The following is a 27,972-nucleotide window of genomic DNA, read 5'->3' as shown; positions in this document are numbered from 1 at the left end:
ATACTCATGAGGGAAAGGAGAAGGAAAACAATACTTAGGCCCCAATCCTCCAGGTATCCGTTGGGGCTTTCTGAAAATATTCCTGCCAAACTCAAAGGAAATAAAATGGCATTTACAGAGGCAATGTTCCCATTTCAAGAGATAGCACACTGGCTTCTTTTGTGGAGAATGAGGGACAAGAATGATGGAGGACAAAAACCTTAAACCCCTGCCAGGTTACTGTTAATAAACAATTTGGGGGGGTGCAGTTCTGATCCTGATGCTGTTCAACTGAACACATGGGTACCCAGTTCTGCTGCCCACTTTCAAAAGTGCCATGGCTCGGACACAAGTGGAAACAGCCTAGCATCAGGTACCCACACTGCTAACAATGGGGCTATACCTTTATGCACTTTAGTTAGGTTTACTTTCTTTCCCTTTCCTTTTGTGAAACAGTGGACACACAAATGGAACAGTCCACCTTTTGGTATGGCTGAGCATGTAGATGGCAATCAAAAATATATAGGTAAATCAAGCTAATGTCAGGAGTCAAAGGTTAAAAGCTCCTTGATGACAAATTAACTGATGGTGGAGTCAGAACTTGGTGTCCTGAGCACATGACAGGCTTAATTCTCTGTGCAGGGGGCAGACTGAAGTGGGCAAGGGAGAGGCTGTTTTTTTTTATTCGAAGCCCATTCCATAAGGACAGGGATATATAATGGGAAAAGAACTAATTGTTTGGTGACTAAAGCATACCTATTATTAATAAGATTGCTAAGATGCTAACAAAAGCATGCACTAGCTAATCCTCCTCCCCCAGTTTTTTTTTCTTTTTGCTTAAGAGCATGGGAGTGGGAATACTGGCCTTTTTGGGAGATAGTATATAGAAATTAAAACACAGGACCTATATAATACTATTGATCCCAAAAGGGGGAGATTTAATGGGGAACTGTGGCTCTACAGGAGTTGTAAGAGGATGCCAAATAATCTAAAAGATCTGAAAAGTATCCTAAATATTTAAAACAAAGTTTATTATTTCAACCATATTTCTCATTGACAGCAAGACTGTTCCTGTCTCTAAAGAATATTCTACTCCAGTGTATCTCCTTACTTTATGACCTCAACCATCAAAGATTTGCCTTGAAACTAATATTCTTCAACAAGCACTGTAGAGACTACTAACAGCTTCCTACAGCTAGAGGTAGGTGTTCTTTAACACAATATACTCTCTCTTCCCTCTCTGGGTGGTCTCTGCAGCATTTAAGTTAAATTAGTAAAGCAGCATTCTGGATTGATATAGCATTTATCTCCCAAGGAGCTCCAGTGGATCAACATATTTTCCATTTACCTTATTTTGCTCCTGTGAAGGAGGCAGACTGGGGCAGATATTAACCTTATTCCATAAAGGAAGAAAATGTGGCACAGAAGTTAATTGGCCATCTTAGGTCAGACAGATTTTTTTTTTTTGCATAACTAGAACCAGAAGGCCTGATGTATGGTTGATTTCTGGTTTACAATGCTATATGGCCATCCCTTTTTGTTAAACTCTACTTTCTCCTTTTGTGTCTGAACACAGGCATCCTTTATGGTAACTATGTAAAATTTAAGCTTACTTTCTGAACTTACACATTTGAAACCCTTTTTTCCCCCAAGAAAAATAAGAAAATACATTTTTGTCATTTATCAGGTTCTCATACAATCATGAAAAATGAAGAAAATATTAATTTTTTAGTAGTTTGTTACACAAATACTGGAATTTCTGGGAAGAATTTAGTCACTGGCAGTACTGACTTAGTTCTGACTATTATCTGGTATCCCTGAGAGATGGCATTTTTTCTTCTGAACTTAGAAAGTTATGCTGACTTATTACTGGAAATCTGCTTTGGGGCCTAAGCTGAGAGGACAAAATACCTAACAAAATGACAGTGCTGAATCAATTAAATTTACTTTCCTTGTCCCCAGAGGGATTAGACGTCTGCTTGGTCTCAGGAGGAATGGGTAAAGTTTGCAAAGAAAATGTCATTTTGCTAGACAGAAAAATGTGTAAACAATTCCAACTATCTAAAAGTAAAATGGGTTGACTCAGTACACTAAGTAGGTTTCCCTTACAAGTCTTCAAACAAAATTTACATCATCACATGATACCTATGTCATTGAGGAGATTCTTTATAAAAGTGTGAATTGGGCCAGATCATTTTTGAGGTCTGGGGCAGAAAAAGAGAAATAAAGATATGTCAAAAATTTAAAAGTACACCAATCACCTAATGTCTATTTTAAAAATATCTACCATAGTGGAATAAAACCTTACAGGAGATTTCACATTACAAAACCCTCTGAAGGTTTGTGACATGGCCATTCCTGAAGAATTTTGTTTTATTGATGAACCTCTTAGAAAAGTCCTCAGGACAAAGACAGGTCATCTTTCTCTCCTGACATGTTTTGTTGCTGGCTACTGTATCTTGTAAGATATCCATCCCACTGTCATGATTTAACCAAGCATACTTACTAAATGTTCAATATTCCTTCAAGAATAATTCTAGGGACACCGTGTGAATCAGAGAAAAATTATGGAGTTTGAGTTAAACCACTTCTTTTTTTCACTTTAAACAACTATTATATCTTTTCTAAGTCCATGCAGACCCAGAAAAAAAGTAACAGGCAAATAGAAGTAAATGAGAATTTTTAAAAGAGGCTAATTTTTATAAGTAAAGCTCATCAAACCACAAATAAGATTGGTAGACAACACTGATCATATTAGAAGCAAATAGCTTACATGATTTTTAATATCTCAATTAAGAATTAAAAATTTATTTGAACATGACATATATAAAACAAAGAGCACACTATTCTTATAGGTATATTTGTTTTAAGAGACTTCTCAAATATACTTTTTTTAAAAAATCATTCAACAAGCACTTAATAAGCCCCATTTTATATTAGGTATTATACTAGGCACTAGAAATACAAAGCCAGAAATGAAATAGCTCCTGCCCTCAAGGAGACTGCACTTTAGGAACCAAATCCATCCCAAGGTAAGGCAGGACTGATAAGAAGCAAGGTCTGGGTTTCAGGCTGCAAGAGTTTATGGCTGAGACAAGGATGAAGGGCTGAGCAGTTTGCCACACTCAAGGGATGCATGGATGCATGCCAGTATTAAGGCTGGCCTGGCACTGGATGACCTCATCTTTCTGACTTGTTCAAACCTTGGTCAAATGGAGAATTCCTTATGCTTCTATTACACTCATTTGACTCTCTGGAATTTATGGAGCCACAACTCCATAAATCCTGATTTTCCATGTTGTATTACACACATGATTTGCCTCACTTCTGGTTTTAGGTTGCTACTCTTTTATATCTAATCAGCATGGTGAGGAAGTATTGCCTGGTAGATAGAGAAGTCACGAAGACCTAGGTGAAGACCTTTGACACAAACTGGCTAGGTGACCCTGGGTAAATCACGCACCTCTTAGGGCCCCAGGCAACTCTCTAAAACTAAAAGTTGCTCAGCATTTTCAGATTTTCAGAGGCAAAGGGGCTTTTCCTCAGTAATAGTTTCCTACACTAATGAAATCATATGTCTAGACTCCCATCACTCCCCCCACCCCCATATCTTAGTTCTACATTTTTGTGTTTAAAAAGTAATTAAAAATAAAATGTCACGAAATAACTTTCTCCAAGACTTGGTTCCAACACCACATGAAGCCTTTCCTAAGCTTCCCCATCTCTGCCTTTAAAGTTTTCCTCTCAAAAACCACCTTGTTCTGGATCTGTTTTCTATGTGTTACCTCCCCCAAGAGAATGTAGGGTCCTTGAAGGCAAGGGCTGATTCACTTTTGCCTCTGAGTCCAGTCCAACATCTGGCAGACAGTGAATAATAAATGTTTTTTGGCTGACTGATCCAAAGGCTCAAGTTTCAGTAGTAAGTTCAAGAAGCTGCTTCCCTGAAGCTGTGCATACCTGACCCTCTTTTTAACCTTCTTCTGGCCAGTTTAATCTGATCCTGTAGAATCTGTACCCAGTCTCTTGGGCCAGGAAGTTTATCCACATGGTGAGCAGTGCAGTATTTTTCTGTGAAGACTGAAAGGAAATAGAAAACAATGTTAAATTTCATGGGAAGGAAGATATAGGAAGGTGTGTGTTCAATTTTTTAAAAAAGTATCAATAACATGTGAATTCTGCTTAGAGCTGCAGTTGGCATTGTCCATATGTATCAGTCATATCTCTTTGGCAAAGGTGGAAAAGAATGTACTTCTGGCCAAACTTGCCTTTCCAGTAGAACTACTTGCAATCATTAAGTAACTGATCTGGAGAAGTTCTATACTGCAAGTATCCTAAGAATCTTGTAGACATCTATCCTATAATCAATGCAGAAAATGGTACCATGGACAAAAAAAATAAGACAAACTGCTTGGCAAAATGACCAGAAGGATAGTGTCATTTCATTAATTCCGCATCTATGGTAAGGGGAAGAATTCAAGTGTCATTCCAGTACAAATGGATGCTTGGCAGAACAGTCTCAATAAAATTATGCAAAAACCCTCCATGATAGTGTTCTTATGGTGACATCATACCAACTCAATCATCATTCAGATTAAATGAAAATGAAATTGTGTTGTACAACATAGCTTTTAAAAATCTTACTACTGATGCCAGACTTACAAAAGTTCCAAATTTATTTTGAGTCACCTTTTGGCATCTTCTTACACTAGCTTCTAGGAAAGAGCTGCCCAATGAAGCAAAACAGAAACTACAGTGAATCATATGATAAGATAAAAGCCTTGAAAGACAATTCTCTGATTATAGCAGCATGTAGTGGTACTACCACAGCTAAAGGACCAGTTGGTGACATTTTTGCCTTATACTCTACTTCTGAGGGGTTCTTTTTTTTTTTTTTTTTTTTGCAGGGCAATGGGGGTTAAGTGACTTGCCCAGGGTCACACAGCTAGTACGTGTCAAGTGTCTGAGGCCAGATTTGAACTCAGGTCCTCCTGAATCCAGGGCCGGTGCTTTATCCACTGTGCCACCTAGCCACCCCGTCTGAGGGGTTCTTAACTTGATTTTTTCAAGTTAATGTTCGCTGGGTCAAAAAGTAGCACTCTGCTGAACTACAATGAATGCCTGGGTTATAAAAGGACGATAATTTTAGTTTATGAAAAAGATTGCTTTCCCTTCCAATATCAACAGCTATGCTCTCTTGGCAACACATTCAAGTTTTGTAGCATGAACTATTCAAACTAATTTTTTTTTCTGGTTGCCCTCACTGGTATCTTATACAATTTCAATGATCAAAGCAGATATGTGTCTAAGAGTTTCCTGGTAGTAGGAGAAAAAATCACAAATCACACAGCATTTTGAAGTATGCTCTGAGTGCCCCAGTGATTATATGTCATGATCTTGTTGTTACAGCGTGTCCATGAACACTTTCTGGTTCATGTGTAGCTTCTAACTATTCTCTTATGTCTAGGAACACCACACACTCCTCTCCAAACCTCCCCCCTCACATAGCTAAAACTTTGCTTTTTATCAGTCATTTCACTGTACAATATCTTCATATTGCAATGTTGAGTTATTCTTTTATTTTTTAAATCTTAGCTTTTTATTTTCTTTTTCCTGCCACGTAAAATTAAAACTTCATAGACTTGAGCTACAATTTTTCATCTGCTTTATTTTATTCTGGAATAATATTATCTGTCTAACTTCTGTTATATTTTTTATTTGTGATTATGTTCCCTACAGACAGAGATCTTATTCATCATTCTTTATACAAGGTAGATTGTTCTCCAAGTTTTCAACAAGTAGAAAAAGTGACATGGGTAAATAGAGAAGGTATGAAAAGTATAACACCAAGTAGCATTAACTCAAAAATTTTATGTTTGTAATGTTATTATCAATCAACACAAGTTTACTAAGCATCTACTAGCAGAAGGTACTGTCATAGAAGTTGAAGATTCAAAGACAAAATAGTTTCTGCTCTACTACATGGAATGAGGGGAATATGATGCTACATAACTACATCTAGTCCAAGGTAATTTGAAGAGGTAAACACTAACTGCTGGTAGCATGGAAGAATTAATGCAAAAGGTGGCATTTGTTCTAAGCCTTAAAGGAAGACACAGATTCTGAGAGATGGAAATGATTTTTTGTACAAACTGCCTCTTTTAATACAGTCTAAGATTGCACAAGCTTTCTTGCCTGCTCGCTTTCTTATCCTCAACTACACACTATCAACTCATAAGGAACTTAGGAAACCCTCACACTTTTCTGAGCGTTATCTAGCTATGCTTCCACTTGGTAGTTGTATAGTTGATTTTTGAGTCTAAGTAGTAAGATTTTACATAAACCCTACTGAACTGCATCTTATGATATTTGGCCTACAACATACTAGTTGAAATGAGATCTTTTTGCATCCTGACACTTTCCTTCAATGTGTTAGCTATCTCTATGCTGGATAGCTTTCTGTCATCTGTAATTTTGATAAATATGTTCCCTATACCTTTATTCAGGTTACTTACTAAAATACTCAGTGGGGGGCAGCTAGGTGGCGCAGTGGATAAAGCACTGGCCTTAGATTCAGGAGGACCTGAATTCAAATCCAGCCTCAGACACTTGACACTGGCTGTGTGACCCTGGGCAAGTCACTTAACCCTCATTTCCCCACAAAACAAAACAAAACAAAAAAACTAAAATACTCAGTGGAACAGAGATATGTATAGATCTCTGGAGTACTCTAAGAGTTTTCTTTCTAAATTGTCATTGAACCATTAATGAGTAGTCTTTGGATCCATACAATCAACCAATTCTGAAGCTACCTAACTGTATTCATGTTACTAGCATGAAGGACTTTCCCCAAATGTTTAACTAAAATCTTTGCCTAAACTATATCCATAGCAATCTCCTGATATGACTGTCTAGTAACCCTGTCAAAAAAGGAAATTAGGTCTGCCAGTCATCATCTGTTCTTTTTTTTACCCAATTTAATTTTATTTTTAGTTCCAAATTCTTCCCCTTCCTCTCCACTTCTCACTGAGAAGGCAAGAAAAACAAAGAACAATACAAATATGTATAGTCATGCAAAACAAAATTTTCAATTAGCTATGTCCAAAAAGAAAAGAAAAAAATAAGGGGAAAGAATATATGCTTCAATCTATGCTTTGAGTCTGTTACTTCTGCCTGGAGCTAGGTACCATGATTCAACATTAGTCCTCTGGAATTGTGGTGGGTCATTGAGTTGGTTCTCTGTGATGACTACTTTCTTTTTTACCTGTCCAATAATCATCCCTTTAATAATCTATTTCATAATTTTTTCAGGAATCAAAATCAAGCTCACAAAGAACCAACATGGCTTCATCAAGAACAAGTCATGGGGCAGCTAGGTGGCACAGTGGATAGAGCACTGGCCCTGGAGTCAGGAGTACCTGAGTTCAAATCCAGCCTCAGACACTTAACACTCACTAGCTGTGTGACCCTGGGCAAGTCACTTAACCCCAATTGCCTCACTAAAAAAAAAAAAAAAAAAAAAGAACAGGTCATGCCAACTAAGAGAACAATTTATATAATAACAACAATATTATAAGGACAATCAACTCTGAAAGATTTAGCAACTCTGATTAACAAAATCTTTTCTCCTTTCTTTCTTTAAGAAAAAAAGCAGGACTTTGTCCACCAATCTTATGGTACCTCTCCCATTCTCCACAACACAATTCAACAATCATTTATTAAGTGCCTAACATGAGCCTACACAAGATATGGCACTAGAAGGGGCAGCTAGGTGGCGCAGTGGATAAAGCACCGGCCCTGGATTCAGAAGCACCTGAGTTCAAATCCGGCCTCAGACACTTAACACTTACTAGCTGTGTGACCCTGGGCAAGTCACTTAACCCCCCATTACCCTGCCCCCCCCCCAAAAGATATGGCACTAGGCACCAGGAATACAAAGACAAAACTAAACAGTCTGTGCACTCTAGGAGCTTACATTCTAAACAGAAGGCACTCCACATGCACAAATACAAAGTCATTTCAAGAGAGAAAGGTCGTTAACAAGTTTGGGAATGTTAAATGGAATTGGGAAAGGCCTTGTGTAATGGGAAGCAACTGAGCTGTGCTCTGAAGAAAGCTTGAAGAATGAAAGTGAAATGCATTCCATGCACATAAGACCACCTTTAAAGATCAATGGCTGTGCTTCAGAAATAACATCAGTCAGTTCTCTTTGGAGATGCAGTTCATCTTGTATTCATCAAGGGGAACTAAGTGTTCTTCATCTCCCTACTTTTCTTGGGTATCAGTTCCCAGTGAACAATCCCCACCCCCCAATCCCTTATGCTTCCAAGGCCAAATATTGTTTTGTTGCAGGGGGCAGACAAAATAGAAGGAAACTTGAGTTCAGTGGTTCTGTATTCTCCATTGTCCGTTATCATTGTCTCACCTATTTCTTCCAACACTCTACCTTGCCTGCCAACCCCCTACACACACACCTTTTGTCAGGTTTAGTAATCTTTGCTTCCCTCAGGTCATTCCAGGTTTCTGTACTCCCACCACTAGTTGTGCATGACCATGTTACACTTTTATATTGATACTGTTACCTGATCTTGCTTCTATTTTCTGAACACGTCTTTTAAAAATGTATACCAACTGACAATTTCCCTGTTCATCTACAATGTTCTCTTTAGACAACTTCATTTTATCTAATCATCAGAGTGGTATCTCAAAAAAATTCATTCTTGAGGGCTTCTCATCTTTTTTAAGCTGATTTCTCCTGTGGGCTTTTAATCCAAGAGATCCAGTTTTTCCTCTTGATCCTTTGAAAGCTGTTTTCTTTTTTTTTTTTGGTGGGGCAATGAAGGTTAAGTGACTTGCTCAGGATCACACAGCTAGTAAGTTTCAAGTGTCTGAGGCCGGATTTGAACTCAGGTCCCCCTGAATCCAAAGCTGGTGCTTTATCCATTGCACCACCTAGTTGCCCTGAAAGCTGTTTTCTTGAAATCAAAGGTGTGTTTCAGAATCCTTCGCTCTCTTCTCTCACAAATTCTAAGTTGGAACTAGTGGTTACTTTACCTAAGGCTCCTGAAAATTCTACTCCAGTAGTTGGTTAGTCAACAAACTGGAGAAGAAAATGGCAAAACATTGCAGTATCTTTGCCAAGAAAACCCTAAATGGAGTCATAAAGAGTTAGACATGACTGCAAAACAACTGAACAATGATTATGTGCCAAGTAGTATACTGGAGATATAAAGAAAGGCAAAAATATTCCTTGCTCTCAAGGGACTAATGGTCTAATGGGGGAGATAACATGTAAAGTACTATGTTCAATCTATGGAAGGCACTAGAATTATGAGGGACAGGAAAGGCTTCCTGTTGAAGATAAAATTGTAGCTGGCACTTGAAGGAAGTCAGAGAAACCTAGAGGCAGAGATGAGGAGAGAGAGCATTCCAGGAATGATGGAGAGACAGTGAAAATGCTCAGTCAGAAGTTGAAGCTTTATTTGAAGAATAGCAAGAACAGCAGTGTCACTGGATTGCAGAGCACAAAGAGGGAAGTAAGGTGTAAAAAGACTGGAAAAGTAAAGGGAGGCTAAGTTGTGAAGCATCTTTCATCATGAGTTTCCTGACTTACTTAATGTGGGTGTTTCTCAAAGTTCAGTCTTAAGTCCTCTTTTCTTCTTTCTTTATATTAGGGTTCTAAACCTGGAGCCTATAAACTTGTTTTTTTTAATATTCTGATAATTGTATTTCAAAAGAATTGGTTTCTTCTGTAGTCTTATGTTATTTTATGTCTTTAAAAGCATTATTCAAAAAAGGGGGGCAGCTAGGTGGTGCAGTGGATAAAGTACCAGCCCTGGATTCAGGAGGACCCGAGTTCAAATCTGGCCTCAGTCACTTGACACTTACTAGCTGTGTGACCCTGGGAAAGTCAATTAACCCTCACTGCCCTGCAAAAACAAAGCAAAAAAAGCATTATTCTAAGAAGAGGCCATAGGTTTCACCAGACTGCCAAACAGGGTCCATCACAGAAAAGAAGGTTAAGAACCCCTGCTTTAAACTCTTTTCCTTGGCAATTTTACTCAACCCCATGGCTTCAATGTTACCTCTCCCTATATGAGAACCAAGTCTCTATTTCCAACACCCAGACTGAGCTTGAGGTTGAAACCTCTAACTGCCTATAACACATCTCTACCTTCACCTTCTAAAATCAACACATCCCAGACTTAGTATCTTTCCTATCAAATCTACTCTTCTATCAATGGTACCACTGTCTTAGTTGTTTGAAACTTTAGTGTTATGTGACTCCTCTCTTGTCTTATATCCATTCAATCACTAAGTATTACAGATTTTCCCTGTGCCAGGTGTGGGGGTGTGAGGGCAGGGCTGTAGAATATTTCATACACTGTCATACTCAGTTGGTATGTTGCTTAGTTTTGTTGATGTTATTTTTTCAATTTCGTGTTTCAGTAGAGTGGTGAGTATGGAATCCAGGTTGCAGGGGCAACCTGGTAGGTAGTGAGGAAGATGCACCAAATTGTAAACCTTTCTTTTTAAAGTAAAGAAGAAGAGACAAATAGGGTCTACATGTCAATGATCACTAGGAGTATTGAAAGTAAAGAAGTTTATTAAGTCAATATAGTAACAATATACTAATCAAAGAATAGCCAAAAAGCCCTGCAGACTTAGTTAAAACAATAGAGAAAGTGGATATTTAGTTTAATATTTGTTTGTGGATAATTTATATGCTTGAAAATAATTTTTTTCTCTTATACGAGTAAACATCCCTCCTTGCCCCTCCAAACACACAATATTGTTTTGTTTTGTTTTTTTAATTAGTAAGGTCAAAATTAACTCATTCCCCACCCCTTAATGTCCTTAAAACATAGCAACTTTGGGATGTTATCTGCATTCAAGATTAAGTTTATGAGAATTGGATCGATTATAGAATGTCTTCACCACAGCTTCCATGAACTGCTTTACACCTAACATTTTTAATCACACCTTGAACACAGCCATTAAAACACTCTTTTAGAAAGCCTAGAATTCCTAGTTAGTCTTTATTTCCTTCTCAGTTAATTCCTAAGTAGTTTCAATAGAAAGGGAAGGGAAAAAACTACCTCCTAGCCTTTTGTCTGAGATACTTAGAAACACAGCATTATATACCTCAGAAAAATGCCTACACTGCATATTATTGACATTCTAGCTCATGAATTACATTCTAACTTCAAAGAAACATTCAACTAGCTCTACCTACTAAAGTCTATATATCCTACCTTCCATTACACTCATACAGATGAGCCCTAAGAACAAGGCCAAAAGATTTTCATTATATTGATCTGAATGACTCAATATGCCATGTGAATAGAGGTATTGAATAAGCAAAGATATTCTTACCATTTGAAATTATAGGAAAAGGTCAAGTTATTATGCCTGTAACAGTTCCATTAGGAGTAATGATGTGAAAAGAAGTACTGCATTAATGCACTGTGTTCTGACTATGTTAATAGTGGGTCATTAAAAATCATAGTAGAACAATTTGCATTTGTCCTCAGAATGCAATAGGTCATTAACTAGAGTTGCCTCCCCCTTTCTATTTCAATACTATTATAGAGAAACAAAGGCTAATTTTAAACAACTCCAAATAACCTGAAGAATTGGAATATGGCCAACAATAACACTAAATAAAAGAGCAAAAGCTACTGTTATCTTTAACATACTTTGATGTCCAAAAAGACAAAGAGTGTGCTAAATAACAAGAGAAACAACAGATTTTAATTTTGATCTATATATGAATAATGACTGTTCCTTCATATTTATATTCATTGGAATAATCTCCCACAACTATGTAAAAATGAAAATAAACTAAGTGGATGAACAAAACCTGCTGTAGTGATGTGGCATTTAATATAATTACTGATGAAGTCTGATGCACAGAATGGCTGACATGGTACATCTGATATATTTCAGAATACTGTGGATTGGTCATACTCCCTGACTAGTGGTCTCTTCACACCAGAGGGAGGAGCTTTCAATGCTGATTTTTCTGACTACTTGTGTTAGGAAGCAGAATACTACATGAAATTTTGTTGTAAGTTTTTAAAAAGAGTAATTTCAACAAATACACTTGAAGAAGCAGGGACTACCTTGTCTGTCTCACATGAACCAGAATAACCAGCATGGAACATTTGCTAAATTGCTGAAAACAATTGCCAAGTCTTTCTGACTTGTGACAGTATTTTAACTCTTGTCAGATAGGAAAAGCTCAGCAACTCAAGGATCAAACAGTGTTGAAAGGGGATTCTCCACTCAAGTTACCAAATAAGCAAAACAAGGGAACTGGCTTCATACCACTTGGCTCTGTTCTAAAGGTATGCTAGAAAACAATCTTAAGAGACCTTAAGGATCCACAGTACTGTGGGTAGGATGTGAATTGACAATGGGGATAAATAACTAACAGGGCAGAAATTAGGATCAGAGTATCCTGATAAAAATTTTTGAACAGAGACTTTAGAGCTAGGAAGGACCTTTGAGATCACTCAGTCCAAAGCCTATTTTTACAGGTGAGGAAACTGAGGTCCAGAGAAGTTAAATCATATGTTTACAGGCACAAAAGTGGCAGGTAGAAAAGCCAGATTACAAACCTGGGAACTCTAACTCCAAATCCACTGTTTTTTTACAAATTAGAAATAAAATCTTGAGAAAAAAATTAAGCATACGAGTCTCCTAGAATACATAAGATGCTTACAAAGTACTTTTCAAACCTTAAAGTAATATATAAATGTCAGATATAATTATTATTCTGATTGTAATTAATGTTACATTAGGCAGACCTATACACCAGAAAAAGGATAGTATGGAGGTAAGGAACAAGACACTTCCTTCAGTACTCTTGGATTTCATGTTTGAAGGGAACTCAGAGCTTAGCTAGCTCAAACTTTACCTGAACAGGGCACATTTCCCTCACCATGGAGAGGAAGGCACTACCAACTGGGTGGATTAATTTTTTTCTCATCTGTATAAAATCTTTATGGGAATAATATACACATGCATATAAAGTGTCCCAGTTGAGGGCATATGCAAAGAAAAGGCAGGCTTTTGCAAATGATATTCTATACAGACCACATTTCTAGTCACACAATTGCCTGGATGCTATAAAGAATAGAAAGATTCCACTGTGCTTACTTGGTTGGCTGTTGTCCTTTGTTCTCGAAGAGCACCAAAATGACATCATTATGTTGGGGTCAAAGTATGGTGCATCTGTGGCTGATCAGACCAACATGAGCTCAAAAGGCTCTACCACAGGTCAAGCACAAATAGAACACAGGAACATTTGGAGTGTAGAGGTCTCTAAATTTGTGCATCTCATGTTTCTTTTGAGCTACTGCAGTTCTGCTTTGCTTGCTCATAGAGCACTGTGCCTTCTTTGATGTGGGCATGCCATGCTAGGCGGTCCTGTGCCAGTGTCTCCCATGTTGCACAATCGATTATCCAAAGTTCTTCAGGAAGAATTTGAGAGTGTTCTTATATTGCTTCTTCTGACATCCACGAGAGTGCTTGGCTTGTGTGACTTCTCAGTAAAATAGTCTTAGGCAAATGTGTGTTTGGCATTCAAACAACATGGCCAGCCCATGGAGTTGTACTCTTTGTAATAGAGTTTGATTCCTTGGCAGTTTAACTTGAGAAAGGACTGCAGTGTCTGGTGCCTTCTCTTGCCAGGTGATCTTCAGAATCTTCCTAAGACAATTCAAATGGAATCGATTCAGTTTCCTGGCATGTTCCTTACCTGCATACTATCCTTTTCTTGGTTTACTAAGTTTCAGAGGCATGCTACAATGAGGTCAGCACAACAGCACTGTAGACCTTCCATTGGGTAGGCAGTCTAATACCTCTTCTCTCCCACTTTCCTTCAGCATCTCCTAAACACTCAACTACCTCTGGCAATGCATGTGTCAACCTCATCATCTATGTATATATCCCTGGAAAAGTATACCACCAAGGTAAGTGAACTTATCCACAGCATTCAATATTTCTCCATTTGCTATGGTTCCACATATGGAAGTTGGAAAACCTATGTTTTCTTGGTGTTAATTATTAAGCCAAAATTAGCACAAGCAGCAGAGAACTGATCCATATTTTGTTGTATCTGAGCCTCAGAGGCTGCATCAAGTACAGTCATCATAGTCCCACACCAACTCTGCCTCCACTTCAGTCTTGGCTCGGAGACTTTTCAAATTAAATAATTCACCTTCAGTTTCGTGGCTGACCTTGATTGAAGGTGTCTGACAACATTGTTGGAAACATCAGCATGGGAGCAATCACACAACCCTGCTTCACTCCACTGGTGACTGGGAAAGCATGAGAGCAAAGTCCATTATCTAGAACCCATGTGAGCATGCCATCATGAAACTAGTGTATAATACTAATGACTTTCTCCAGGCAACCACATTTTGCTTACTGGTTATTAACTATTTGATCTGGTAACACAAAATGCCACCTAATAGCCTTTCCTCCCACACAAGTATCTCACACTCACAGTTCAAAATCATACAAGATGCCTTGAAAGAGTTAATAACAGAGATCACTCTGAGGGTTGGCATAGACTCATCAAAGGTGTTTGACGTTATCAGGAGAATGTCCAGCACAGAGTCTGAATGAGAGGGCTTCCATATTGTGAGATTTTCCAAATATTCTTCTTTGCAGATTATGTTATGTTCATTATAGAAAACCTGAGAACATTTAAGAAACTCCTTTAGAATCACTCAAGAGTCTAGCTTAACTATCTATACTCTACTGTGTTCAGTTTGGGGCACCATATTTTAAAAAGGTACTGAGAAGCTGGAGAGTATCCAGGAGGGCAAACATAATGACTGATTTCACACCACTCGAGGAAATAGGGGCTGTTTAAGAGAAGATTTGGGGAAGGAGTGCAGTATTGCTGTCTTCAAGTATCTGAAGGACTATCCTGTGGAAAAGGAACTGTTCTCTTTGATCACAGAGGGCAGAACTAGGAGCAATGAATGAAACTTGCAAAGGAGAAAATGTAGACTTGTTTTAAGTAAAAAATATTCTAACAATGAATCTATCCAAAGTGAAATGGGTGACCTTAGGGGGTAGTGGGTTTCTCCTCATTGTTAAGGGTCTTCAAGAAAAAGATGGATGACCTTTTGGGGTATGTTGTAAAGAGGATGCTTTTTTAGGCAGGAGTTGGCTATCCCATCTTTCCTTCAATAGCTTAGCCAATCTAACCACATACCTTACCCTTCCTTATGGAACACTTCCCCATGTCACCTTCTTCCTCCACTGTGCAAGTCCTCAGCTTCCTCTCTTGTGAGTCTAGCATTAGCCCCTCAGGATAGTGAAAAATCTAACTTTTACCAGTCCCTGACCCCTAAATCACATCACAGTTGTAGTAGGTGTCCTTTAAAGGTTGATTTCTGTGCTCTAGGGCAGTGACTTTTGAGTAAGAGTCTCACCTCCTACCTTTTCATTTTGAATGGGACAAAGTGAGTTGCAGCTTATATATGTTACGACTGCTTCATAGATCTAGAATTACCTTCCTTCTCCTGAACTTCCCACTGTTGAGGCTACCACCATCCTCTCAGTAATCCAGGTTCACACTCTTGGTGTCAGCTTAGATTCCTTATGTTTGTTCACTCACCCCAATCTGGCTTCTTGGGTTTCTCAATTCTTCCTCCACAACATCATTTGCATCCACCCCTTTCTCTGTAAAGACACAATCCTATTTCTGGCCCTCATCACCTCTCACGTGGACTATTACAATAGCCTCCTCATTAGTCTCTTTACCTCAAATCTCTCTTCTCCAATCCATCCTCCACATAGCAGCATGATTTTCCTAAAGCACATGCTGGACTAGCTCAATGCTCTGAAAAAGCCATCTGTATTTTTTTTTTTTTTTTAGTGAGGCAATTGGGGTTAAGTGACTTGCCCAGAGTCACACAGCTAGTAAGTGTTAAGTGTTTGAGGCCAGATTTGAACTCAGGTACTCCTGACTCCAGGGCCGGTGTTCTATCCACTGCGCCACCTAGCTGCCCCCAAGCCATCTGTATTTAATACCTCTTTTTCCTCTCCTCTCATTCTCTTCTAAACCCTCTACAATCCTGGCTTCGAACTTCATCATTCAACTGAAACTACTCTCTCCAAAGTTACCAAGGATCTCTTAATTGCCAAATCTAACAGTCTTTTCTTGATCTTCATACTTCTTTACTTCTGTGAAGCAGTTGACATTGTTGATCAACTTTTACATACTATCTCCTCCCTAGGTTTTCTTGATACTGCTCTCTGTTGGTTCTCATATTACTTATCTGACCATTACTCAGTCTCTTTTGCTGGATCTTCATCCATGTTACTCCCCCTAATAGTGGGTATTCCCCCAAGGTTGTGTTCTGTTACTTCTCTTTTCTTTCTATATTAGTTCATCTGGAATCAATTCCCAGAACTATATATCAAATCCTAGCCTCTTTTGAACTCCAGTCCCACATCACCAACTGCCTATTGGACATTTTGAACTAAATGTCCCATAGACATCTCAAATTCAACATGGCCAAACCAGAACTTGTTATCTTTTCTTATCCAACTGTCCCCTCTTTTGAACATCTTTGTAGTGATGAAGGTACCACCATCCTCCCAGTCACCCAGTTTTGCAACCTCGATGTCATCTTTGTCTCTTCGCTGATATTCCCCCCACATATTTAATCAGTTCCCAAATTTTGCTTTCGTTTGCCTGGCCACAATGTCTTTTGTATGCATCCCCTATCTTCACTTACATATCTACCACCCTAGTCCAACCCCTCATCACCTTTCACCTGGACTACTGCAAAAGCTTTCCAATTGGTTTTCCCCAGCTCACACATTCCCAGTCTAATTCATCTTCCACAAAGCTGACAAAGTGCTTTTCATCAAGTGTAGGTCTAATTATGTCATCTCCTCTTGCCCCCCACACTCAAAAAATTCCAGTACTTCTCTATTACCTCCAGGATCAAATATAAAGTGTTTTATTTGGCATTTAAAGATTTTCACAACCCAACCACTTAATACATTTCCAGTCTTTTTACATTTTACTCCCTTCCACAAACTCTATGACCCAGACACACTTTCTGTTCCTTGAATATGACACTTTTTGCCTAGCTCTGTGCCTCTGCACTGGCTCTCCCTCCTGTCTGGAATGCTGCTCCCTCCTCTTCCAATCCATGGCTTCCTTCTACAAAAGGCTTTTCCCAATCCTTCCAGTAGTTAGAGCCTTTCCTTCAAGGTTACCTCCAAACTATCCTGTATATATCTTGTATCTTTTTTATTTTCATGTTTTCTCCCCTACTGTAAGTTCACTGAGGGCAGAAGCTGTTTTTCCCCCTTTATTTGTAACTCCAGTAGTTAGCACAGTGCCTGACATGTAGTAAAAATGGAATAAATGCTTGGTGAATGACTGACCATGTCACTTCCCTACTCAATAATTATCATAGTTCTCTATCCACTTTAATATTGAATATTATTCATCTTTATCTCACCATTTTAAAGTTTTGTCTGGAAATTATACAGTGCACATAATTATCTGTGTAGTAGTATAAAATTTATAATGTACATATTCATGATCAAAAAATTACATAGATAGGCATGTTTGATTTAAAAAAATGTTTGCAGACCTTGCCTTAGGTGAAAATAAAATAACAGTGAAATTAAAAAGTGAAAAATTTTAAATATGGAAATGTAGAGAATAGGATACTTAGGAAGATCCAGTAGGAAGTATAGGACTATGGATAGTCAGGACAGTATTTTTCTAGTGCACAAGAGATACTTTTAAATATTACATTTTATAAATGCACATATTTTTTACATGAGGAAATTTTACTTTCATGGCATATGGGACTTTATTTTGTAATAAATAAAGCTGTATGTGTTATAAAGACCAAAGCCTTCAGTGAATGGTAACACCTAGAGTACAGTCTTCAAATGTCAAACCTTTTCTACAACACTCAAATGTTGTTTTTCCTTCTCTTGAGCCCAAACCACTGTATTCAACATTATTTAGTTAACAAGTGTTTATCAAGTGACACCTTCATCTCATGAAGTTTATAATCTTGTAAATTATGGTCAAAAAGCACTAAAAGTAACAATCATACCCAGAGATTAACCGCCCCCCCATTGGTACTTTGTGGATGAGAGATTACCTGATGAACGTAATAAAATCTAAGCCAAGGTTTTCATGAAGTTCATATTCATGTTTGTTCCCAGTGTTGCTACCACCATCAATTCCTTGAAGGTATTATTACAGCTCTTCTCTTCATTCCCTAACCATACAAAGGAACTAAAAATTTATTGCTCTTGTCATATGAACCTACAGACTTAATATCCCTAACAATAAAATTAAAATTGATGATTATCATCATTAATATTCATGATATGACCTTGTATTTGAATAGTGCTGTTTTTGGTGATATGTAATTTAATGTCTTACCTTGTGTGGTCATAGGTTTAAAAGGTACTAACTTTAATTTACAGATGAGTAAACTGAGGCTGAAAATTATAAGAAACTTGTGGAAGGTCATTTAAGCAGATAGTAGTAAAAATAGAACTAGATCCCAGGTTGAGTCCCAGCCCAGTTCTTTCCAATAGTGCATATTAGGTCACAGTTTCTTGTTCACATTAGCTTCAGAGGAAGGTGTTCCTCATTCCTTCTAAGTACAAGTCCTACTTTGGGTTCTAGCTTTTATCCCCTTCTGAATCCTAATGGATCTTCTTGTTCCCACATGATTTCCTTCCTTCTCTAGAATCCTGAATATTTCTCTCTCCATACTATAATTCACTTCATCTTCAAACAATCAAATATCTGTCTTAAAAACAAAATGAAACACTTTAATTAACACTGCTAATTAATACTTTTTTTCTACCAGCAGACTTGTCTAATAAACTATTTATATCTCTTGCTTCACCATTTATTCTTCCCTTAGCTTCCTGCAACCTATCTTCCACTCCCATCATTAATAAGAATGATAGCATACATGTATGTGTACATAAACCCACAATTCCAAACCATTATAGCATAAATGACTATATGCTGTTTTTTCTCAGTAGAATGTAATCTCCTTGAGGGAAAAGCCTATTTTTTCTTTGTATCCCTAATGCCTAGTACAGTACTGAGTACATAGTAGGTGCTTTAAAATGCTTATTGGTTTATTGACTTGTTTCTAATTAATCTCTTCATTTTGAGCAAGATATTTAACCTATATTGGCCCCACCTGTAACTAGGGAGCCACTATAGAAAAACTATGTATTGACTCCATTAATGCTAATAATCATGAGCTTTAGAAGTGGGAAGACTCAGGCCCTTCACTCCACCTCCATTCCCAAATATATACACACTCACACATATTATCTAAGCCGCCTTGTTACTGCTAGGGCCAACCACCTACATTTCACTTCTATATCAACATTATCCTACTCCATATCTCATCTTCACCCGGCCAGGCTCTCTAAGACACCCAAGATAACAATGAGCTAATCTGATGAACTCAATGTAATTACATACCTATGGAAGAAAGCTAAAGGTCTTCTATACTCATCCCTAAGCAGCCCAAGTATATTGTAACAAGATCTTCTGGTATAAAATTTTTATTTGATCTTTCTATATATTATACTTATCTTTAACAAATTCAAATGTGCAATTTAATTAGCATAGTGGAATTCCCTCCACCAATGCAAACTGGCAACCAGTTGTTCTACAATGGATAGTCTTATAGAGTTGCCTGGAGCACTGAAGTTAAAAAAATTTGTCAGTAGTGTTAGAGGTAGTTCTTGAACACAGGTCTTCCTGTCTCCAAGGCTGACTCTTTACTATGCCATGCCACCTCTCATATCATATTATTTTCCATAATTAAAAAATAATGTATAATGCTGGGAAGATGATGTTAAGAAAGCCTCTGCCTTTAATTGTAAAAATATATACACATACACGCACATATAATGTAATGTGACTTTTAAGAAAATTGTTAGATAACCAAAGAAATGAGTATTTTCCCTAAAAATGCTATCAACTACTGGCTTAGCTTATCTTTAAGGTCTCTTCCATTTCTTTCTTTTTTGGGAGGTGGGGGTGGGGCAATGAGGGTTAAGTGACTTGCCCAGGGTCACACAGCTAGTAAGTGTCACGTGTCTGAGGCTGGATTTGAACTCAGGTCCTCCTGAATCCAGAATCAGTGCTTTATCCACTGCACCACCTACCTGCCCCATCTCTTTTTTTCTTTCTTTTCTTTTTTTTTTTTTTGGTGAGGCAATTGGGGTTAAGTTACTTGCCCAGGGTCACATACTAGTAAGTGTTAAGTGTCTGAGGCTGGATTTGAACTCAGGTACTCCGGACTCCAGGGTCGGTGCTCTATCCACTGCGCCACCTAGCTACCCCTATCTCTTCCATTTCTAATGAGATTTCTACAGCCCCTTCTTCCTGAGCTGGCCCCCTTCTACTTTTGCAGTGACAGTGGCAGATCACACAGTTTGTAGACTACTGAAAAATAAATGGGACTAAAGAGGACAAAGATAGGAACAGCAGCTGGATTAAACCTCAACATACTCCACAATTTAACAACCTTGGCTTTCATGCTGTTTCTCACATGGACATTACATCTCCTGACTGATCCTTTCCAATGAATGTCTCTCATGCTTGGAATGTTCTCCCCTCCATACCTCCATTTCTTGGCTTCCCAGGTTTCCCTTGAAACTCAGTTCAAAATCCATCTTCTGAATGAAGCCTTTCCATCTCCTCTACATCTTCCCCTAACCCTGCCTTGCATACACACTAATTGTGCCCTTCCTCTGATATTACCTTCCATTCACACACAATTCATACACATATACATAAAATTTTGTTAGCATATTGTGTCTGCATTAGAATGTGAGCTCTTTGTATTGTGTATATGTGTGTGTATAGCACTTAACATACTTCCTGGCACATAGTGAGCAATTAATAAATGTGTGTTGACTAAGTGACTGGAATAATAAGAAGGAGAGCTGTGACAGAGGAAATCCATATGGGAAAGCATTGAAGAATCAACATACAAGGTAACTAAAGAAAGGAAAGATGCTAAAGGCACTAGACTTCTTGAAAACTGTGTGGCGTCCTGAACAGAATGTTTGTTATGAAGTCAAGAAGACTTGGATTTCAATCTCGCCAGTGGGGAGGTCACTTCAACTTTTCTAAGCCTCAGTTTTCTAATTTATAAAATGATAGAGTTGGAGTAGATGTCCTGTAAGATCCCTTCTAGCTCTAAATCAATGATCCTAAACTCCTATGGTAATACTAAAAACCATGGACTGATGGCAAAGATTTGGAAATTGAGGGGATGCCCATCAGTTGGGGAATGGCTGAACAAGTCGTGGTATATGAATGTAATGGAATACTATTGTGCTATAAGAAACAATGAACAGGCAGATTTCAGAAAAACCTGGAAAGACTCAAGTGGACTGATGCTGAGTGAACTGAGCAGAACCAGGAAAACATTGTACACAGTAACAGAAAACATTGTGTGATGATCAGCTGTGATACTTAGCTCTTCTCAGCAATACAATGACCCATGATGATTTCAAAAGACTCATGATGGAAAATGTCCTCCACATCCAGAAAAAGAACTACTGAGTCTGACTACAGATCAAAGAATACTATTTTAACTTTTTTGTTTTTTTCTTCTTTCTTGTGTTTTTTTCCCATTTGTTCTGATTCTTCTTTCATGACACGACTAATGTGGGAATATAGTTAACATGATTGTACTATATAACCTATACCAGATTACTTGCTGTCTTGGGATGGGAAGGGAAGAAGGTTGACTCCAAACTTCCACCAAAAGCAAAAGCCTATTTTTAAAAAATACTAATGGTGTTATATGGCAGTGAGACATGGAAATGGCCTCGGAAGAATTAATGATAAATATCAACAGCAGGCACTAGAGAGGTTCATGCTGATGTAAAAAGGTTACAACATTGAATCCGTCAGAAACTCTGAAAATCAGGAGTAAAACATTTCATCAAGGAATTGTATGAGAGGAAGAAGAGATGGGCTTGTCATATGACCAGACTGAGGGATGACAGTCAGTCAGAATACTTCAATAGTATCCTTGTGGGGGGATTCATGAGGACCTGAATTCAAATCCGGTCTCAGACACTTGACACTTACTAGCTGTGTGACCCTGGGCACTGCCCTGCAAAAAAAAAATAGTATCCTAGAAATGTTAAGAGAAAATGAGGAAGGCACTCAGCATGTTGGATAGACCCCCTATGCCAAATGAATTGGAGGACAAGAACAAGAGTCACATAGTATAAAGAGAGATGGAAGGATCTAGATTGATGGAAGGGAGCTCCAAAACTGATGAGATCACAAATAAGTTTGAGTATCTGAGTATCAGTTAGGAGTGACGGAGTGAATCTTCAGAAAAACAATGTTCGGGAATGAAGGGGAATAATGAAATAATTTGTCTATACTACTCATGGTAATCGTTTATAAAAAAGATAATTTTAGCTTATGTGCCAACTTCCATTGAAGAGGACAGCTGAGAAATCCAAGACAATTGAGGTCTTTTTAAGACCTTCCACATGAAATCAATATGTACTTTAATTTTTGGTGACTTCAATGTGTGCATTGCAAAGGAAGTTTTAAAAAATTTTGGAAAAGATGAATTAGGTTTGGCAGGGGAGAGGATGATAAAAACCTAGGAGACTATATTCCAATATGCCATGATTACTTTATTCAAGTGAGTGCGGAGGCCCTAGAAAAACTAGTACTGGCTAACATCTTGATGGCATACCATGACCCAAAGTCCATGCCAGAAGAATGTGTAAATCTAATCAGCTTATATAGCAGACTGGAAATCATCAGAGTTCCAGTAAAGACTATGTCTACTTTTCAAAGACCAGTCTCAATAAGTACAGAGAGGTTTATCACTGGGAGATTGACCACCTGATGATGAATTCTTTGACTGTGACCATGGCAACCCATGAAACAAAGAAAAATACAAAATGTATTCCCATTCTGCTTCTTTATTGACAATGGCAAAAAGGAGAAAAAGAAAAATCACATAGGTCTTAAGACAGTATGTGAACATTAATTCAAGGTGTGCTATGCTAAATAGGAGGTCTTTATCCTGTGAACAACAAGTAGATATAGTAATGGAAGAAATGAATAATCTCAATCTTGACATTTTTGCTATAAATGAAACCAGAAGACAAAGGAAGTTTAAGCTAAATGGAATGATGGTTCACTGTTGTCCTTGGAGAGACAAAACAAAGGTACTGGTTTTATCATGTGTTCAAAGGCAATAGGAACCTTGTTGTTGTCCAATTTCATTGGACATCTGGTCACCTTGCATTGTAGTATTCATGATAAGAAATTGCAAAAATATTACCATAAAAACAATCACAACTTCCATTACTAGCTGTTGCAAAGAACAAGGAGGGTGGAGCAATTCTACAAAAAAAAAATACCCCAACCCCCAAGATCCTCTGAATCAAATCACAATATACTTTAATATTCAGTTACTTCAATAGAAAGATGGAGAAAGGTGAAAGTTTTGGTTAAAAATATGGTTCAGATTAATGTTAATGAAATGACGAATCAAAATGTGATGGAAAAAAAGAATATGAATAGCTAATAGAAAAAATATGGTTCATGTTTAAGAAATGATAGTAGTAAAAAGCTATAGAGACTGTACTGAAGACTCACGCCTATATTTCCTCAAAGAATGTTTGGGGTTATTGTTTTGTTTTGTTTTTTATGAGAGTCCAGAGGTACTACATATGGTGAAAATCCAAATTACATCACCAAAATAAAACTGACTGTATTTTAATAGGTAGGTAATTACTGGTTACAGATATGGGAGCAATGCCTGAATCAAATGTCTGTACAATCAGGACAATAACTTTTTCAGCAAAAATAAAATAAATAATCCATTAGAAGAATAAATATGAGGAGATATGACATCCAATTGAACTTTACCTTGACTTACCTCAGCAAGCAATGCAAAAAAATTGAGAAATGAATAAAAGAACATACAACAAACTACAACAATTTTCTGAGAAAGTTTAACTAAGCCAATTCCTACAAAGTGAAGATGAAAAGAGCTTTGAAACTGCCTGAGTCAAACACTCGATTTCTTTGCAAAGCAGAAAGCTATAGCAACCAGACAATACCAGCTTAGAATCTAAGCTTGTTTGTGAAATCTTATGGAGGAGGATGGTAGAAGGTAATGAGAAGTTATCACCTTATAAAATCTTGTATCACCTCATGAAAAGCAGGGGGAAAACAAAAGTTTAGTGGAAAAATGGTAACACAGATCATCCCTAGGGCATTTAAGAATGAACTAGAACTAGGAGATTGGATAGAACAAAAATGGAAATTTTAAAAAAAGATTTATATAATGAACTCCTTTTTTCTACTTGTAACAAGAGCTACCAAATTTGTAGTCTAATATTATAGCTCTTGATGTGCTGCATAAGGAAACAGCAATGGTGCTAAAGAAAGATGGGAAGAGCAACTGAACTAGAATGACATACAGAGAAGGCATGTACTAGAGGTGACACAGTTTTGCAGGTGCTGAACAATCAATTTCAAAGACAAGTGAAAGGAGGATATCAAAAGCTTCAAACAAATCTTGGACTTTATTTATCTATTTATTTATTTCTCTTCTTCCTTGATGCTTAAGAAAGAACTAAGTGGTAATATCCCCAGGCATCACAGGGTCCATGACGATGGAAGCCCTGGTTACTTTCAAAACTGTCCCATTTATTTGTACTTCCTTCTGCGCATTACAAATATATTTCAACAGCCTTTTTATTTTTGACAACACTGCTGCTAATTCTTCCCCTTTCCCCTAAACTCTTTCCCCAAATAAAACTGAAAAACAATCCTTGTAACAAATTATTAATCAAGCAAGACAAAGCCATCACCTCACTTTTAAGACCTGACTAATGTATTTCATCATGAGTCCTCACTGCTTTGATGAGAGTTCTTAAATCTTTCAAAGATGCTTTTCTTCACAATGTCTCTATCCATGTATCAACTGTTCTCCTGCTCACTTCATTCTGCATCAATTCACACTACCAGGATTCTCTGAGTCTCTTTTGTTATTTCTTACAGCATAGTAATATTCCAATTCATTAAAATACCACAGTTTCTTCAGCCATTCCCCAATTCATGAGCACCCCCCCTTAGTTTCTTGTTTTTCTTTTCCTTTTCCCCCTGTTACAGGACCAATTTTTAATTTTTGCTATACTCTCCCCTATATTGTTCTCCATCTTAACCCTATTTCCCCTCCCTTCCTGTTTCTCTATTTCGTGTATTTCAACATTTTATGTGTTCAAACCTCCTTTGTGTGTTTTAGATAATACTAAGTTTTATCTGAGGTCCACTGCCCCTACTATATCTTTTATGTCTATATTTTTCTTTTCACATACCGCAATTATGAGAAATGACCAATTTCACCCTTTTCTTCTTCCTTTCTACACTTGTATATTCCTTCGTTTACCTTCCTTTCTTTGCCCTCTAAAACACTCAGAACAGAACCAATCTAAACTAAGTTCCTTTTGTTTTTCTTATTTAACTCCCTCAATATTCTTTGAAGACATTAAGGTTCTGAAAGGATATTGGTTTCTTCTGCTTCCATTAAAATGTTAACTCTGCATCATTGTACAGCCCCTTCCAATTGCTCAAATTTACTTTTCTATATTTTTCTAGACTTTTATGTTTACATTTCAAAGTTCCTATTCAGCTCAGAATTCAGAAACCGGAAAATTTTCTATTTCATTAAAGATCCATTTTTCCCCTTAGATAATTATATTAAGATTTCCAGGTAAGTGATCTCCATTCAAGAGTCTTTTAATAGTTTTTCTTGAATAAGGAAGATTTTGTCTATGATATTCTTGGGACTTATCCTTTTGGGGACCTTTCAGTAGGTAATTGGTAGATTCTATCTTCACTCTGCCCTCAAGATCAAATAGATCTGAGCAGTTTTCACTTTTGATTTCTTAAAATCCAGACCTTTTATCTCTCCATGACCTGTTTTCCATATCAGTTTTTTTATAAGGTACCTTTTTTCCTATTTTATTCAATCTTTTGATTTTGTTCTAATATTTCTTGCTGTCTTGTAGAGTCATTGATTTCTTTTTGGTCCATTCTAACCTTCAGGGAGTCCATTACTTGGGTAAGATTTATGACTTTCTGTTTTAAGTTATTTATTCTTCTTTAAATTTTCCCTCAGATGTTTCATTTCATGTTTTATCTCTTGGATCACTTCTTCTAGGTTTTTTTGTTTGTTTGTTTTTTTGCAGGGCAATGAGGGTTAAGTGACTTGCCCAGAGTCACACAGCTAGTAAGTGTCAAGTGTCTGAGACCGGATTTGAACTCAGGTTCTCCTGAATCCAAGGCTGGTGCTTTTTACTGCACCACCTAGCTGCCCCCATCTAGGTTCTTTTAAAGTTCTTTTGGAAAATCCATTTTCCTTTGAGTTTCTACAATTGTTATGAAATAACTCTCCATGAAGTTGGATTTTTAAAATATTTCTGGGACTATTATTATTATTATTGTTATTATTATTATGATTATTTATAGTGGTCTTGATCTTCTTTGGGATACTCATCTCTCAAGTCTTAGTTTCTGAATGGGAGCTTTGTGTCAGGACGGGCTCTATCTCTTGCTACATTTTTGGGTGGTGTGGCCAGCCCTGCTTGGTCTCAACCTTGGTTACCTGAGTTGGTGAGTTGACCTTCATCTTCCTGGAATTAGGCTCCCTTGGATCTTTAAGGTTCACAGCACTAGATCTTTAGGGTCTTCTGATGCTTTCATGGCATCTCATGACAGTGATAGGGACCTTGGAGATCCTGGTGTTTGAGAAATGCTGCTTCTGGTGGTTTCCAATAGCTACAGTGTGGTTTCTGACCATCCTGGAGTTTTCACAGGGAAGTCCTCTTTTTGCTGCCTCAGGATACAGAATGTTATAGGATACTGGTGTCTAAGGCTTATCTCTTGTCACATTGCAAGGTTTCTACCGTGTTTGCCTCCACTGGAACTGGCTTTTCTGGTGGGCCCCCCTTCCTATTAACCATAGGCCTCTTGATTTATTTTTCAGTTCTAGGGAAGAATAAGCAATTTACTCTAGTTTCTCACTGGCTTTCTTGATCACTGTGATAAAGAAAATCTAGTGCAGAGTCCAAGTTGAAAAGTGTTTTTCTGTGGATAGTGAAATATTCCAGATGCTCCTGTTTGTGAATTACATTAAGTTGATTGCAACAAGCCCTATAACTTTGCTGAGCCTCCTCTAAGGGATATGGAATCACTTAAAGTGTTTGGCATGAAAGTTCACAGAGGACAGACCAAGTGGACTTTAGAATGTTTATTGTCCAAATTTCAGCATTCATTTACAGAGAAAAATCTATGTCTATCAGTGTGTATGTTTATATATAAATAGATATAGAAATATCTCTGGAATAGACCTTACAAATGGCTGGATCTGAGTTGGAGCTGAACAATAGAAAGAGAACAGTTTGGATTGTTTCCTGGCAATTGCAATGTTTCTCTAATGACCATGAGTTTCCTATGGAAACAAAGGCACACTACCAGCATTCTACTGATACTGCTGTATGGTGATGAAACAGAATACCAGTCTCTGTAGAATTAAAAATGAATAGTACAAGAGGGCAGTGGAAAGGTACATGATAGATATAAACAAGCTTACAATATGTAACCAATGGGGAATTTGGAAGAAAAGGAGTGAAAGATGTCATCAAGAAAATATATGTTTTGAAGAGAATGGGCTGGTCACACAGAGAAGAGAAAATACATGGACAGCCTGCTCTACTGATACCCTTGCTGTGTCAGGAGAAAAAGATTGTCTCTGGTATGATGGGTAAACCCCCTGTGGCAAATTTATAGGAGAATATGGACAAGAGAGTGGGCAGGCAAGGATAGTTGTGATCCTCCTCACTGGAGGGAACCCTCAAATTGATGAGATAGCAGAGACATTTGAG

General features: G+C 37.6%; 1 protein-coding gene across 4 annotated transcripts in view; it reads right to left on the bottom strand.

Annotated features, from left to right (window-relative positions):
- BEND7 (BEN domain containing 7) overlaps window positions 1–27,972 on the bottom strand; it is a 138,536-nt gene that overhangs the window by 12,455 nt on the left and 98,109 nt on the right. For all 4 annotated transcript variants that reach the window (XM_043965190.1, XM_043965191.1, XM_043965193.1 and 1 more), the window contains one exon: window positions 3,937–4,056. In XM_043965190.1, the coding sequence (XP_043821125.1) occupies window positions 3,937–4,056 (120 nt within the window). The remainder of the gene's footprint in view (window positions 1–3,936; window positions 4,057–27,972) is intronic.

This window comes from Dromiciops gliroides, chromosome 5, assembly GCF_019393635.1.
Source record: "Dromiciops gliroides isolate mDroGli1 chromosome 5, mDroGli1.pri, whole genome shotgun sequence".
In the NCBI taxonomy this organism is placed as follows: Eukaryota; Metazoa; Chordata; class Mammalia; order Microbiotheria; family Microbiotheriidae; genus Dromiciops; species Dromiciops gliroides.
This window is presented reverse-complemented; position numbering and strand designations above follow the sequence as displayed.